This window comes from Accipiter gentilis, chromosome 2 (assembly GCF_929443795.1).
Source record: "Accipiter gentilis chromosome 2, bAccGen1.1, whole genome shotgun sequence".
NCBI classification, from domain to species: domain Eukaryota; kingdom Metazoa; phylum Chordata; class Aves; order Accipitriformes; family Accipitridae; genus Astur; species Astur gentilis.
The window spans coordinates 1,030,808-1,048,555 of NC_064881.1; the positions used below are offsets into that span (position 1 = coordinate 1,030,808).

The window sequence follows — 17,748 nt, forward strand, 5'->3', positions numbered from 1 at the left end:
ATTACACTAGCTTAGTGAGCACATTGTGCGTGCTCTCCTACATGCTTAGAGCGGACCACTGCCTGCTGCCACCACCGCCTTGTGTACGGCAGGATGCTGCACTGCCTTCACCAGAAATTATGACAAATTAAATACATTTCTGGCCTCTGGGACTGTACCTGACGTACAATCATTCACTAACGTGACTTGTTAGTTTGGACTGAGGCACTTGAAACCCCTTAATAAAAAATGTGGAGGAAAACACAGCCATATTCCTAAGATGAGGGTCATTTGACTTCTCTCAGGTTTACAGTGTGCTGGGTTTACACTGCTTGATAAGATTTTATATTGTATTACTTGCAACATATCCTGGCCTTACTGCCCTCAACAACTGTTATTAGTAACAGCTTGTTTCTGTTTCGGCCCTTCCAAAATCAAATTACATTATTTCAATGCTACAATATGCTGGCAAACAGTGCATAAGAAATTCTACACCGATCTGTGGCCAGGACTGACGGTCTTCCTTTCAAATAACATTGGTATCAGAGATGATGCTGCAGATCATGGATGTGAAAACAGTTAAAGCTATACCCCAACTCATGTAACTGAGTTCCCAAACTACTTCCAAAAAAGGCTCTTTTGCCAAAATCTTTCTGCAACTCCAGCCATCAAAACTTACTTGGGACTGCTGTGCCTGACAGTGTTACTGTAATTGGAAACATTTGATGACTGAAGTGTGTGCTTCATGAATCCTTCAGAAGCCAGAGGCACCCATTAACAGTGAGGGATGCTCAGAGTGCCTGCACCCCAGCTCCAGCAGCAGCATCCTGCCATAGGCTCTTGACACCCAATGGTGAACGGAGAGCTCTGCCCTGAAATGGCATTATTTTACAGATACCCAGGAACACCAAGGCTTTTTAATGCTTTACAACATTGTAATAGGGGCTGATAAATACCACCAGCAAGGTCTCTTGAACACCTGCTTTAAATAGCAAAAGAAAGATTACTCTGTGTGTCTTGGACCTTTCTCCAATGTTGGTCCCTAGAGCAGATTTATTTGGAGCAAGATGGATGAGAAATAGGATTACATAGATACATGATACTGCATTTTAACGGGGACTGGGTCTGCTTCTGTGAGATCTAGGGGTGAAGGTCCTAACCTTGTTGAATTTAAGTCAAGATTTCACCAAAAGAATTATCTGAGAATTATGGACCCCCTCCATTCCCCTTCACTTCTTCCTTTAAAGAACAGAAACTTTTTTTTTTTTTTAAATTTCACACAAGAGCTTCTCACCTCAGAATGATTTTTGTGTCAAGTACTGCAATACACTTAGTTTTAAACATTTAAGCACTCAAGAAACACATCTGTCACAGGCTTTCAAGTCTCCGCCTCGGAATGAGAAGGATATTCTTCCCTAAAGAAATTGCTTTCAGATCCTTCATGAAGCACAACTTGTCCATTCAAGCAAGACTGCTCATGGTCCTGCATTTGATCTCCCCCAACCACCATCAGCTGCAACAGCCCACAGACTCTTCCCTCAGCACCTCTTCTTCTGATTTAAGGCCAGTCACAGAAATCAGCCTTTTATTTATCTCATACATGCACAGAATTAAAACCAGAAGCATCAACCAACTGAAGAGTCCAGTTTCAAAACAGTCTCCAATTCCTCTGTTTTTGCATCATGCTAATAGAAACAGGAACTCAGCTTCCTGCTGTAAACTTGAGTCTCTCAGAAAAACAACCCACTGCTGAAATTTGGAGCAAGAACTGCAGAGGGAACTGAGTGGCATTTGGCAAGGTCTCTAAACTTTCATTGCAAGGTTCACCAACATGTTGAGTTTACTATTTCACAGCATTTTTAGCCAAAGGGAATGTGTCTCTGCTTCTCAGCCACTCTAATGCAAACTTTAAACCACCTGTGGATGTGGATTTGAGCTAACATTGGACTACTAACAGAAGCGGCTGAGGTGTGAAAACACTGCTAGCTGGGGTGTGCACCTATTGCCAACTTGTCAACTACATTGTGGGAATGGAAACTTCTGGGAGAGCTTTGAAACAGAAGTCTTACATTGCCACAGCAAAACATGCCAGAGCTTGTTTGCAGAAGTCCTAAATCAAAGAGTTGGTGCTGAATTATAATCTTTAACTCACGCTAAGAACAAAACTTACAGGGAACCTTTCTTATCATAAATTTGAATTCCTTTGACTTCAGTTTTCTCCATTTACTTTTCAATTTCCCACAAGGAATCAAGAAAAATCTCACACAACAAAATGAAACAAAACCAAAAACCCAAATCAAATGAACTGGAATAATACCCACAGATAACTAATCCTTGAAACTCACTTTAAACTCACTATCCAAAAAATATTAGTTTTCCCACTCTCTGGGAAAACATGAAAGCATATAAGACTTTTTTTTTTTTTTTTTTTTTTTTTTGTTGAGAATACTTTTAAAAGCACTTAAAGTCCTCTATGGTGTTCTAGAGCAGAGCCAAAATTAGAGTCACTGTAAAAACAAAGTAGAAACTGTGTAATGAGGAATTGTAAATTCCTCCCTTGTTTAGTTCCTTTATAAATGATTCAGAAGAGAAAGTCAGTTGGAAAACAAACAAAAAAAGCATTAAAAAAAAAAGCAAAACAACTTACTTGTGTCAGACTGACATTTCAGCATGCCTTCAATGTCCATGGTGATTTTGGAGACCTGACTATAGAACTGTTGGACAGAATTTTTGAGGCCAGAAATATCAGCAGAGTGAGATGCTATAGTTCCATTTATTTCATGGATGCAGTTCCATAAGCTGCTCACATGCTTATTCAAACCCTCTTTTATCTTCTGCAAGCTACCTGAGACAGAGTCCAGCTTGCCACAAACTTTTTCAATATGTGAGACTCTGCTCTCAACATCAGAAACCCCCTCCTGGATACCTTGGGTCTTTTCTTTGCACTTGCTAAGATCATTCACGATATGGTCATTCAATTGTTCCAATCTCTCTTTCACTTCACCACAGCAATTATCACCGGCATGGGCAGTTTGATTTGCAAACGTCCTCTGCATTTGATCGATTTTTCGGAAGACACCTCGTTGTGTTTTTCTACAGGTAGAATTGACACCCAGAAGCTGCTCCTTGCAGCTATTCAAGCCATCTTGAAGGTTTTTCATATCTTTATCCATGACATTTAGACTATACCGGAATACACGTACATCTCTCTGCATTTTCTGGATGTCACGTTGGTTACCCTTAATTAAGTTGAGTTTCTCATTAAGAGAGCTATTTAGAGACTGCAGGAGAAAAGAGTTATTCCCCGTTTTCAAAAGCAAGTGATTGTATTTGCTGTTACAATTTTCTAGCTCTTTCTGAAGGTCTTCCGTACCTTGTGGTGCAGACTGACATTTCTGCCCACAGAGGTGTTCAAGCGACAGTAGTTTGCTCTTCAGGAAATTAATCTCGGCTGTAAATTGCTCATTTGCAAATCCTGCATCACTGGGCAAGATGGGCCCAGGATTAATATACATTCCATCTGGGTCTGTGGTATTGGCGATCTCTAAAATAGTGCCACCTAACCTATCTTCTAGTGCTTGCAGCTTTTGGTCAAACAAGTCTCTCAATTCATCTACCTCAGCAGCTATAGCACCGCGGAGAGTTTCCTCAACGTAAAAGCAATGTTCTTCAGCATTTCGTTCTGTAACATTCATCCTCGCATCTAGCTCCTCCAACCTCTCACCAAACATGTCTTCTAGATCTGGAGTTGACAATCGACTGATTTCATTATCTATTCTGACATTCAAGATCCTGTGTGCTTCCACAACTCTGTCAATCTTCTTATCTAAATCTTTTATCTGTTGGTCAAAGTCATTTCTCTCACTCTCCTTGCAACAGCTGGACTTGTTTGATGGAATCTGAGTTCGGAGAGTATTTATTTCTTCCCTCAAGTCATTCTCTTTTCCTTTTATAACATCAATTATTCCTAAACAGTTATTTTCATTGTCATCACACTGCTGCTGGATATCCTGTAGTTTGTATTCACAGGAGTTCTTCAAATCTGCCATTTTCTTTTCAAATCCTTCCAGTATTTCCTGTCTGAGGGACTCAAATTTTGAGTCTATATACTCCTGATATATATTGTCACTAGGCATTGTTATTGTAGGTCCTTGTGCTGCCTCCTGCAGTTGTTTTAGTTGTCCTTCATAGCCTTTTACTTTTCCATTCAGTTCCTCCAGCTTGTCATTCCTCATCTTCAAGGCTTCTTTGACCTCAGCTAGCTCAGACTTTATATCTTCCATTTCAAAATCAATAAAAGGGTCTTTTTGATCTCTATTGCTGAAGAGTCCAGGCAGATGAATACTGTCTGTTTCACCACCAACCGCACTATCAGGCTCTGGGCGGTCATAAAGGTTGTTTAGCCAAGTGACCAACATCTTACTAGCATCTTCTTGGACAGTCAGCTTTAGGTTTTCATTCACACCTGCCACAGAGGACTGAAGTTCCAGCACTGATCGTGTAAGTCTAAACAATTCATCCTCAAGAAACTGTATTTTCTTCTCATATGGTGGAGGTTCTGGCACTTCTGTTGGTTCTGCATCTGTTTCATGGAAATAACAGACAGTCTGGATGTAAATATGCCCAGGGGTATCTGTTTTAATCAGCTGAGGCTAATTTCACTTTTCTTTAAAGCCAAATAATGATTTAAATTGCATAATGCTTTGTTCCCTTTTATATTCTTGTTTTCAGTAGTTTATAACTAAAACATTATCAAAACACTCCAACATTTTAGCACATTGACCAATTCCTGCCAAGATACAACAGCAATAAATAAATTAACAAGCAGGACCACCCCCCCCCCCTTCTTTTTCAACAATGAATCTAAGCTATAGCATATATAACACACCATTATAGATCCATACACATCACAACACAATCCCCTTAGAGCCACTGCATCTCCGGTAACAGTAATTTGGGAGGTGCTGCTCCTGAATTCCCAATGAAAACTTAAGTGGCAATAATTTATGTGCCTAAAGGGGGTGAATGGCTGCTCCAATATTTTGCTGAACTAGGGTCCAAATGCATATACTAGGTGGGGTTCTGCAAGATATTCCAGTTATCACACTTGCTTCAAAAATACCTAATCGTTTGACACATATTTAAGTAGGCAATAAAAATGTGTATAAAAGCATAAACTTTATACATCCAAAATCATTGTATTAAAATAACACCAGCGCTACCATTGAATGAAAAAAAGTCAAAGCAGACTTTTAGCTGCAATCTCCTTTTTACCTAGCACAAATCAATTAATGAATCTGAAAACACCCTTCCAATCCATTTGTCATTGGCAGCACCTCATTTGCAGAGCCACGTACAATTCTGGATGTTCAGTTTCAAGCAGTATCTTTGCCATTATGCGCAGAGGGGTACACTCTATAAAAACATCATGTATAATCCTAATTGGGATTTTGCATTATACCTTTTACGCAATGCATAATCCAAAAATCTTTGCACAGTGAAGACATACTATTGCATGCATAGAATAGGTAAATAAAGTTAAAAAGCAGAAGCAAAGAAGAAAATACACTTCTTTAAATACAACAGAAAATAGACACACAAATTGTTAGCATTAGAATAACTTTCAGATGACTAGTGGCATTAACAGTTAAATCTTCGGACAAAAGAATTTTAGCACTGGTTCCAAGCTATGCATGCTAGATATACAGTGGAGAGCAACAGTGAGTTAGGGTCTGAAGGACATGCAGTTGGAGTTTTTCTTAGTTTTAGACTGGATTTCAGCTTAAAGACATTACAAAGAAGGTAGGAAGTCACAAATGTACTCTTCAAGACTGGCAGGGTGGCCGATTCCTTTAATAATAAAAACGTATGCACACACAGAGTGTAGCTATTACATACACACTGGTCTATTTTTGCATTGAATTACAGCTCTTTTAGGGTTGGAGCAGAAAGAAAATCTCTACACATAAGCAGTGTGCAAGTTCCTCAAAGATATCACTGTGGTTTATCATCATCTTTTGGAAATATTTGAGATGGGCTAACAAAATATTTTAAAAGCTTATTTTTAAATCAGGTATATAACCTATAGGACTGGTTTGAAACCATGTGTTCAGTCCCAATCCATTCCACTACACCAAAACCACAAGTCGAAATCTGACTAAGTGCTATACATGATGCTAATCTCCAATGATGTTCGGAAAAAGTCCTTCAGAAGGAAACATTTGTTTATCATTTTTTTGTTAATGCAGAAAAGGCACAATACTGCAGTAACAGCATTCCTTCTTATCCTTTCAGAAGACAGTATCTTATGCAAACAAAGATCATTCATTCTTTAAGGTATTTTTTCAGAAACCATTCCCTTACCCCTTAGAATTAAGGCAAGTAATCTCACATGAATCTAAAATCTGCACAAGCCCTTGAACAAACAAAACACTGTGAAACTGCTAGGGAGCATTATATATCATTAAAATTAGTACCTGTTCTTTTTGGTTTTAATAATAGTTCCTCTCAAATACATCTTTTTTTGCTGAACATTGAAGAAACCACAAAAAAACCCCATAAATTCTTACAAAAACCCCAACCTTAACAAAAAGATTTTCCTGAACCATGAGTAGCCAGCTGCCATTTATGGTCAGTGTTCTACAGCCACCCCTCCGTTATTCTTCAGGAAACTCTCTGTATCAAGACTGTTATTGCCTGGCTATTATTTTGTCACCACGCAGTGTCTTCCGTATGGCTTTTTGTACCTGCCAGTAGTTGAGTTTAATAGAAACCATAACAGTTCTTAGACTTAAAAGACAAAACAAGAAACCAAACATGATCATGCATACCAAAATTCAAAGAAAAAGTTACCCAAGCCTTTCTTCACAACAGCTTTCACCGGTGTTGTGGGATGACGAGCAGTGTTTGGCTTTTCTGCTGGGCCTTCTCTGCAGTCTTCCCCTTTGTACCCGGGACAACATCTCCATTCCAGCTCTGTTACTGTCTTATATGCAACTGTGTACCGAGGTCTGAAACTCGTTCGGTATCTGCCAAAACAGTAAGCATTTTAAACAATCCGTAACCTAATCTGCACAGAGCAAGAGTTTAACTGCTACTCTTCAAAGCTTCTCTTGCCACGCGTGCAAACAATTGCTAAAATAATTTTGTATTTTTTTTATTCAGCATCTTTCACCTTTATAGACATAATTTTAATATAATGTCTCACATATGATAGCCATTTGCTGTCCCTTTTTGGTAAGCTGCTTAACAAACTTGGGGCAGGGGGGGTTAAAATGTTAACTACTAATTATGAATTTGTTTCTTTTCCAACCATCTCTTTCCCAGTTCTGCCACAATATATTCTAATTTTTGCAATCTGGAAATACTCAGTGTTCTTTTGCATAATTACTTTATCTACAACTTCTCATTAAGGGGAAAAAGTTACTTTGACTAGAGAATGTCATATTTCTTCCAATTATTTTCAGGCCAAAGAATAGTTTATTCTAACAAGCATCTGGATTCCCTTCTCCTGTGAATCTTCACAGGAAGGCAGGGGCAGGCTAGGCTGTAACTCTGTTAGCTGCTCATAACTGCAGTGGTTTGCGGTGATTGTCAGCTTTTCAGATTCTGACTTGCAGCACATAAACTCAGAGTGGGTTTCCAATCCTTTTTTTACCTTCACAACACCATATATGAAAGAGCTGCAGACTGCACTCCAGCTCATCACTTTTTACAATTTTCACCGAAACATCTGCTGAATCCTGTTTACAAATGTAAAGTACAGACATACCCAAGGTCAAGTGCTTTAAAAATTAGAGGAGTGCAATGCAGAGGGCAACTGCATAGGGAAGGCAACATCCCGGCCACCCAGGAACTTCCTTTTCCTTCTCCCTTATCTAAAGTATTAAACCACCTCTCGTGTAGGTAATTTGGGGTTGATTCCTTTCCTTCCAACTAGCTGCCAGTCAGAGGAGCGACAGGATTAGCTAGATGCTTTAGTGTTTTGAAGTGGTTTTGAGAGTCATTACCACCTCTCTCACAACCACCGCATTACTGAAATGCAAACTTTGAACTTCCCGATAAATTTTCACATGCGGGAAACAGTTGCACATACTTTTTCTCTGATTTCCATAATACACTTAACTGCTCCAAACTTTGTGTGTGTTCCTATCTATACTTTCAGGGTCAAACTCCTTCCTGAAAATTACAGTATTTTGACTATCTTTAAACACCATTGCACTTCTCTATTTATTCCTAACAAAGTTTTAAGAATATGCTGAAACAACTTTTATGAGAGAAGAACTACTTTTATGCAAATTGTGCACTTCTTTGCTCAAATTACAGAATGAGGATTTTCCTTGTACTGTTTCTGCTATTATCATATTTGTGACAAGTTTCTCTTTGTATACCTTCTCTGAGTCATGTTCATCAATGCAGACACCTTCAGATGACTTCAACATTCAGACAAATCACAAGACACAATCAAATACAATAGAAAAATATAAACAAATTAAAAGAAATCAAGCTTAGTATTTTTCATATTGGGCAAATGATAAAACTTCCCCAATCTCATCTTAAAAATAAAAAATAAGCAAGTTTGACATTCTCACTTTTTTATTTCATAGTTCCATGATCATAAGAGGCATAAAATATTTTAATATGATTTAATACAAAAATTATTTGAAATGCAGGAGAATCCTCCCATTTTAAATTATAAGATATAAACACTGTGTATCTACAACTTTTAAAATGTCATAGCGGTCTATTCCTTACAAATTCTTGCAAGTCTGAGAGCTCAAGCAAATACATGAATTGCATCTGTTTTGATTTCAGCTATGGCACTTCAAATACAGCCTAACCTGAATCCTAAACCACAATTCTCCTAGAGCAAAAAGAAGCTAGAATCAAAATGCTTCAAAATCTGGATGTAGAACAGCTTTCATATTTTACATCTTGAACTATGGTAACAAGACAGCTACATTCATGGATGGCTCAGAAATTAAATCGGGATTTACTTACCAAGAACTATTGCTCCTCTATACTGCCAGCCCAGCTGAATGAATCACACTTATGGTTCAGCAAGGCTAGTCACGTAAGGCTAGGAAACAGGAACTTACCCTAACACTTTTCCAATTTGAATCCAGCCACATAAAAGTTTCTTAAAAATCACAGCTTCATTGCTACAGTTTCTCTACCGATGGTATGCTCCATACACAGTTGTGGAAGTTGCCCATGCAAGGAATGGTGTCACTGTGCCAGCACTGTCCAAATGCACTGATAAATGACATTCACCAGCATGCATCCAGCCCAAGGGAGATTCTCAATCATACAAGTTTTTTAAAGCTAGAACTTTGCTTGCTCAGTGGATTTCAGTGGAGGAACTGGAGACTTCCAGGATTTTGCCACGATGTAACAGTCTAACAGCACTGAACACAATTATATTCTTGGTTACAGTTCTAAGAAAACAAACCATAACTTTCTGCTAGGGACTGCATCCTGAGAATAGTTTGCAATTCTACGTATTTTAATGACATACGACTGCGAGCTACCAGAATATACAAATCAGACACATCTTTAGTGTTCTGAATCCAATTGCTCGCTCGTAGTCACAGCAAACACGTAACATACAAACACAAACATACAAAACATACAAAATGCACTCAGTGCAGCTGGAGAGATGAAATGTTGCTTTTCTATGCACCTAGGTAGATGGTTAGAATGTAACATGCCTAAGTTTCACATCTTTTATCTTGTAGGTGTGAGTCTTTACAACCTAGTGAGGAAATTTGGTCAAAAGCGTTCACAAAAGTTTTGTAAGTCTCTTAAAGAATTGAGGCTCCACTTTAATGCCTGTATATGCTGGAATGTAATTAAAAACAGTGAAACATTAAATCTTCCTCCAGTTGACTTGGATTTGTGCTATTCAAGTAAGCTGTAATAAATACAATTATTTTTACAAGTGTCTCAAAGATCTAAAAAAAAATCCTTATGTGGTTAAAAGTTACATACAATACACCAGTATTTATTGTGCCTAGTCACCATGTCCTCTTGTGGACTTCTAGCCCAGGATGACGGTCATATCCTTGTGGTGAATTGATCTAAAAACTACAAATGAAGTAATACTTTTAGGAAGCATGATTAAAGGGTGATTTCAACAGTCTCTAATCTTTCCTCGCAACAGAGAAAAAAAGAACAGCTGTTTTTTAGGAGTCTTTCCACAACAGGTTGATAACCACGAATGCCTACTACCTTCACCATGAATTCAACATGCTGATCAAATGAGAAAACACATTCAGAACACTCATGCAATCTCCACTTTTAACATCTAAGTATTTTGCAGCTGAAATAAAGCTGTACGGTGTGGCAATAGCATTCAAATATTCCTCCTCTTTGAGATAAAAGTATTTTCTTTGGAAAATGCTTAATTAAAAATACATGTTTGCTGCAAATGCTAGACATTTTGACTTGGGAATGAGCTATAATTTTCTCATGGTGCTAAACCACAGAAGGAAGAAGTTAGCACTGATATTTTGAATGTCACCTAATAGCAATAAAACAAATCAGAAACATTTCAACAAAATTGGTGGGAAAACATATGGCTCAGTTCTATAACTAGATATTAACATTCAATCTTTTGGGAAATGCAAGGAGATAAGTGTCACCACATCCTCACTATGAGGAAGGGACTGTAGAATCAGCATATGTTTCTACATAAGCAGTGTATAAAATGTTTATTCTGAGCACAAAACTTCAAGGTTGGTCCAAAATTCTGTAGTCATTGGAACAGGTCCCATAACTTCAGCAGCCTGCAAATCACAGTCTTATTGAATAGAAGATAATGAATCTTCATTATTTAATGCTTTTATTGAATGTAGATCCATTCCTTGTAAATTATACAGTCTGCTCTTGCATGTCTCAGTCATGCAAATCTCCAATGTATTGCAATGGGACCACTGAAGTAGCATATAGACACTCCCCAAATATACTACCCAGAGAGATATAATTAAATGCAATCATATTCTGACCAAGCATTTTTTATTTCATAGGTTGCAAAGGCTTCCACTGAAAATATTGCTAAATTGGCCATTTATACTACACAGTTACTAAACTAGAACCAGTTGATCCCAAATTTTCTGTTTCCCAAGAGTGCAGGCAACCCCTAATTGCTACCCCTACAAATGGTGGCAGAAATCCTAGTTCCACTGAAATCATGGAGACTCTTAGCGGTTGTCTGTAACAGAGAGTTTCAGTACACCTGAATTTCAGGTGTCTACTGTGTAGGTATGGACAGGCACTAGCTGTCTGTATTCCCATTACGGCCAACCGAAATATAGTTGATACAGCCAGTGGAGTTGAAACAGGGCTGCACCTCGTCCTAAAGTCATTATTTACATCCAATTACCTAAAGAGCATGCTGGACACCACTGACCTGCATTTGAGTCACCACTACTGCAGGTGTCTAAGCTCCCATGCTCACATTCACCCATCTGTATGGTAGACAGCTGAAGTTAGGGTATGTCAGAACCCACCTCTGAATTTTGTTCTTTTATAATCTTGCTACTACATGGCAGCGTTGGCAGCTAGCTTGTGTTCCAGCCCACAGGTGAGCTTAATTTGAGAAAAACATGTCTTAACCAAGAGTTTATCCTAAGGCATTTATGGCAAGTGGTGAAAAGATCTTTTGACAGGACTAGATTAGCCTATAGAAGTCTAGGTGTTCAGTGAAAGCAAGTCAGGGAGTCAGTAATAAATCCCAATTATACGTTGCAGCAAAAATCTATTTAAAAAGAATCCTAGTGAACCCCAAAATAGTTTTTGATTTTGATCTGGCATTAGAGACACTAAGCTGCTTCTCACAGATGGACTTAAGAAAGTCTCATCTTTCCACTGCTACTTTTCTTTTAGCTGGCATTTTTGCTTTCCAAAATTTAGATAAAGAAGGTCAGTACATGTGTTTGCAGGCATTGGGGTCTGGAAAATTACTTTTTCTTCAAAAAAAATGCCACTGACTTTACACACTAGCTCAACACCTGGCCCACTCATAGCCATCTCAATTGAAGTTCCCAAAGGGGCATGGTCAGGTCTTTATATAACATAATAATCAGGCCCTAATCTACATTATCAAAAGCAAGCACAGAGTGTTACAAAATTGTTTGCGCTGGGAAAAATACAATTTTGAGGCACCCGTGTGGAATACATAAAGCTATGATGACCTCCACTAGTGCATATTACCAAGGAGGCTCAGCTTCTCTGGGCTCGCAGAGGCACATAAGGGTGCTTTTAATAACATTTGCACTAATGTATAGCATGGCCAACATTTGCACCAGATCTATTCTGAGCTAAATCCTGAATAAAAACCTGCTACCGGCTGAGAGCATTATCAGGGACTGAAACCAAAGGAAACCAAGAGAACAAGTCAAAGCACTATGCATCTGCAGGAACCAATTGCCTGTTGTGCACACAACCAAGAAATCACCCATCCAGGTCACTGCAAAAAGTGTTCTAATATCAGACTACGAAAGCACTGTAACTTTACTAAATGTGTCATAAAATAGGAATAAGCATTAGACACCAAGTACTTTTTTCCAGTGTTTGTTTATTCTGTGCCTTCACACCACCTGGGAAGCACAATGGGAGCAGATTGCCTTCTGCCTGGAAGAAATTGCTAGGGGGCAGAGACCTGGCACAGGTGACATGTGTTCCTCCCTCCTACTACATCCCCAGCATATCAGCTCTCAGGATGGAGGAAGAAAAGTTGCCTTCCTCTACCCCTAAAGAACACTGCCCCCTCATCTCTTGGTGCCAGGAAAGGAGCAAAGCAAAGAATCATAGTGCCCCAAAAAGCTCACTACAGCCTGGTCTCTCTCACATGGTTCTCTTTAATGCTGAACATTAGCTCAATACACCCAAGCGAATCCAGCTGAATTTTACTGCAGAGTTTGTGTTTTTTCTCCATAAGAGAACCAGAATATTACAGAACTGGTAAAAGCCAAAAATGCTCAACTCTTCTCAGACAACACTACAGGTTTCATTTGTAGCTCCATTCAAAATCTCCAGAAGTGCCACTGTTCATTACTTATACAGTGAATTTTGATGCCACTCATCTCAGAATTCTTCTATCCAAAAACCTGAGATTCAAAATATAATTTTCGCTGTTAGGAGAGAAATGTTTCTTCTTGGGAAGAAACAACCAAGGTACTGCACACTCTGAAACATGCCCCCATGTCTCATGCTAGTTATTTCTAGCTGGTGTGTATATATATATATATATATATACACATACAGACACACATATCTAACTGTCTCTCAGCTGCCAAGGATTTTATTTTTAAAAAGCTGACCATAGAAGTCCAGTAGGAAATGCACAAAAAGTAAGTTTCAGGTTTAAAATTTTAATACTCTTCACGTTCATGAATTACCACTCCTGAAAGCTAGGTAGGCATCCTCCTCTTAGGAGCAGAGAAACCAAGACATAGGATGCATTTAAGTAACTTACAGCCACAGACAGTCTGCAGCAAGGCTCTAAGCAGAGCTTCATTCTTGGGATTTACAATCTTGAATTATCTTACATGGTTGCTTCCTTCCATTTTGTTGCAAGATAAAGCTATGCCAGTCAACTGCATACTGACAGACCAACAGTAAGCTACTAAAAACCCAGTAAATAAAATGGGATAGGAGAACCCTGAAAACAGTCCTTTCAAAAGGATTTCAGGGAAGTTTTGTATAGCAGCACTGTGATGTAGTCTAACAGTGATGGAACAGGAGTGACTTTGCAACAGGCTATGTGTTAACAACATCCTCACCTGCCTCTTCCAGCAGGGGGGACCAAGTTTCTCACTCTACACCAGTGGAAAGGTCAAGTGAAGATGCAGAGCACTGCTCTTGATAAAGCTGCCTGAGAAAATGAGCTCCAGTAGTATCTCTTCTACTTCTCTGCCCATGAAATAAGCTTATTTCTAGGATCATTCCAAGAAAGAGCCACTGCTGACAGATTGTTTGAAAACATACACAGATAGAATAGATAACCAATACTTGCATGAATGCAAGAGCTAGCATGTGGGATTAGCTGGGACCACAACTTTCAGAATAAAATGCAGCATTGTTTTGAGAGCTGATACTTTTCAAGACACCAGGTCACAAGTGAACCAGAGGGAAGAGAAAAGATGAGATGTGAATACAAAAGAGGAAGTCAGATGGGAGTAATAATCCGCAATGTGTAAAACTGGCGCTGCCCACTTTCTAATAGAGCAGAATGTTCCTTGGTTATTTGGGTGATTCATGACAAAATAGGCCTTGAACAGGTCAGCAGCTCCCTAAAATTAACAATTTGTTGTTTTGGCAAGTTTGGTCCTTAATAGAAGAGGCCCAGACCCCCAGGTCATACATTTCTCAAACCAGAAAAGCATAAAAACTGTAATTATTTATATTAATGTGAACTGAGGAGCAGTTTGTGATTTTTTTGAGTTATTGCAACAAACTCGAATGATGTGTGAAATGAAAATTGCCTGTCCGGTTCACTGAGAAGAAAGACTCTATTGCATTAGTGCAAGGAGGCAGAGATGCACAATTTCAAGCTCAGGGAGACAGCCAGGAAAGTTTACCACACCCAGCAGGCGCTCAAAGATTTTCAAACAAGCACTCCAGGAAAACTGAAGTACGTTCTGAAGTTTTTTAAGTTTTCCTTATTGTTTTCAATGCACAACCCCTTAGGCTAACCTCCCTATGTAGTCAGATAGCTGGAGCCTGTACAAAGAAATTCTGCTTCATACAAAATACATTAAGTAGGAAGAAAAAAAGTCCTAAGACCTTTCTAGATATTGTCAGGGGAAACATTAAATAGCCCCCACTTTCCATTCAAGTTTTTGTGCATCTTGAAAGTTTTTCTTATGAGATATACGTTGCTAGAAGCCAGTGGCAGAGACTGTGATTTGTGCTGACTGGAATATCTTAGGTTTGATCCTGCCTGGTGCTGAGCACTCTGACACTGGTCTCTATGCTTACTTTCTAGCAACTGAACAGTCTCAGAGACTGTCGAAGGGTTCAAAACTACATGTGGTTTTCCCACACATACCTAGATTGGGGCTGTTGTGCTCCACCCAGGTCGTTCAGGGGTTGCCAGAAAATGGTAGATCAATGAAGCCATTTAACTTGAACTGGAAGTCTGATATCCTGTTTTTCAGTAATAATATTTCCATTTTTACTCAATATTATTTTATTAATAAACATATTAATAAAAGCTGTGTCCTACTCATAGTCATCTATCCTGATATTTATGATTGCAGAAAACTAGCAGTAACAGTCTCTAAAGGTATTTCAATCTTTTGCCTTAACTCTTCCTCTTGGCAATGATTAAAACTGTGATTAGTTTGGCAGTGGGCTTATTTACAGTAATTTGAAAGTATTAAATGACAAGAAGTTGGAAAATATTGCTCAATAAGAGGTCTGGAGAGGCTTGCTAATTTAGCTATTGATTAATTTATCATTTTGTTGACCATTTTCTAAGTACATGCAACCTAAGGAAATAATGGGTTTGCTTATTATACATTTATCATTAGCTTTAAGATGAGAAACTCACCCTAAATCATGAAATCTGCTCCAGACAAGCTAAGGACAGGTGACCTGACTCGTTACACACTTGATCACACAAATACCTTTACTCACATGCACAGAATTAAAGGAGCCTGGTACTTGAATTAAGGGATCTGATAAAACGACCTTCCTTCAAGTCCCTGAGCAACCTGATCTAACTTTGAAGCTGGCTTTGCTGTTAGCTGGGGGCTACAGGAGGATTACATGACCTCAAGAGGTTCTTCCCTATCTAATTTTTTTTTCTATTTGATTTACTATCTCGTACAGGTAAGTCCCATTTGCCAGTTCTGTAGCAAAGATGAAAAGGCAGAAAACATCCCCCTGCTTCAGCCACTTCAGTTCACTTCAAACTTTAAAATTAAAACTTTACTAGTGAAAGCCCAAAAATGCTGGGCCATAAATTGGAGCAGCTATGGTACAGCCAGGTGTCCCAACATACTCTACAGCACAAGACGCAAAACAAACAACTGCTATAACAACATCCTACCCTGAAGCAGCTACATTGACCAGAGGAAGTCCAAGTGAAGCCGCAACCCTAAAAAATGTGTAGAATCTAGCTAGAAGGGCAATAAACTTTTCTTTTAGAATCAGACAACGCTATTAGTTATAAATTACTAATAATGCTAATTAAGTTAATAAACCATTCATAAGAAAGCTAGGAAAGGAAATTCACAACAAAAGAAGTGGGGAGGAGTCAGTTATTTGTGAAGCAATATTAGATTTCAAAACATACGAGTTCTTTTTAGTGGGTAAAAACACTAATATTTTTGTATAATTACCTTTCAGTCCAATGTCCCACTAATAACAAAGTTCTTCTCTCCTTTGCTAGTCAGTTTTAAGAAAAATAAATCAGGAGCCCCCTATACTTCAAAGGGAACATACTTCAAAGGGCCCTTCTGCTTTTTCTTTCTACTCCCTCTCTTCCTATCTCTTAAGCAGCCACACTTCAACTAATATTTATCTTTGACACCTTAATCAGCCAAAGCATTCACTAACTTTTCAGTGAGGAAATGCACTATCAAGCCCAAACACCTATAAAAGTTAAACAATGAAGTGTAATAATTTCCTGAATTTCAACTTAACATTTCAAGAAATAAACCCTGTAGCCAAACTGAAATTACAGTTAACACTCCTAGAACATGCTGTCATTCCAACAGTGGGGATTTTCTTCAGACAAATGATATTTTAACGGGCCTAAAGGGTAGATAAAAAGGGTTCATGCACGCATATGATTATTAGGCTTAATAACCAGAGCTTTCTATTTCTAAAAAAATTAAAAATAAATCAGTGCTGACTATAATCCCTATCTGCAATACACACTCTCTTGCGTGTGAAGAATGTGGAATTCAGGAGGACCCTATATGTTTAAGGCAGCGAAATGCTCCCATATAAAATGCAGTGAGCTTTTTCATTTAAGTAGTTGTTACACATAACCTAGACTGTACCTAAACACTAGAAGGCATCTTTAAACCTAGTCTTAAAGTAATTTAAATCAACAGTAAATCCACTGACTGATAAAAAAGCCCCAATAGTACTTAAGTACTAATAAAACCCATACATCTATGATATAGTTAACAAACTCTTTGATTTGGATCTCACTGTCCCTACTGTCTGCAACAGAATGAGCTCTTAGATGAATCATGGGTATCAGAAGAAGACTAAACAGGGGCTGTAGTTTATTCTGATGAATATCTGCTATTTAGTTCATTTTTAACTTCTCTACGTAAGTGTGTAAAGGAAAAAAAGAATAATTTCAGAAAAGTCCTCACAGTAATTTCTTTGTTGCTTTCGTAGTTCTTTCCTGTCCTATTTTTGTCAACATTATCTAACAAACATATATAAACACGTTTTGTTATTCAGACCACTACTCCTACTTTTCACAGGAATGAAGTTAGGGGTTTGCAGGATTTGAACCATGTATTTCAAAGGCTTTGGATTAGTTCCCTTCCTACTCTGCCACTAAGAGAATATGCATACCAGCAACAGAAAGAAAAATAAAAGTCACAGCCTATAAACAGAGAGTTTTTAACACAATAAAATTTCAAGATTTTGATATTCCAGCTGCTTTCATTGTTAATCAGCTGGTGCTGTGATAGGTACTTAAAATATTTTATGTTAAGAATACGGAATTATTTTGCAGTTGCCATTACAGTTATGAAGAAAATAAGTGATGTTCACCAAAGAAAGTCAAGTTGAGGA

At 38.3% G+C, this 17,748-nt stretch overlaps 1 protein-coding gene across 1 annotated transcript in view; it reads right to left on the reverse strand.

Annotated features, from left to right (window-relative positions):
- EMILIN2 (elastin microfibril interfacer 2) overlaps nt 1-17,748 on the reverse strand; it is a 32,555-nt gene that overhangs the window by 12,601 nt on the left and 2,206 nt on the right. The window contains exons 3-4 of the mRNA XM_049818444.1: nt 6,832-7,007; nt 2,627-4,561 (exon numbers count right to left, since the gene is read on the reverse strand). Coding sequence (XP_049674401.1) covers nt 2,627-4,561; nt 6,832-7,007 — 2,111 coding nt within the window. The remainder of the gene's footprint in view (nt 1-2,626; nt 4,562-6,831; nt 7,008-17,748) is intronic.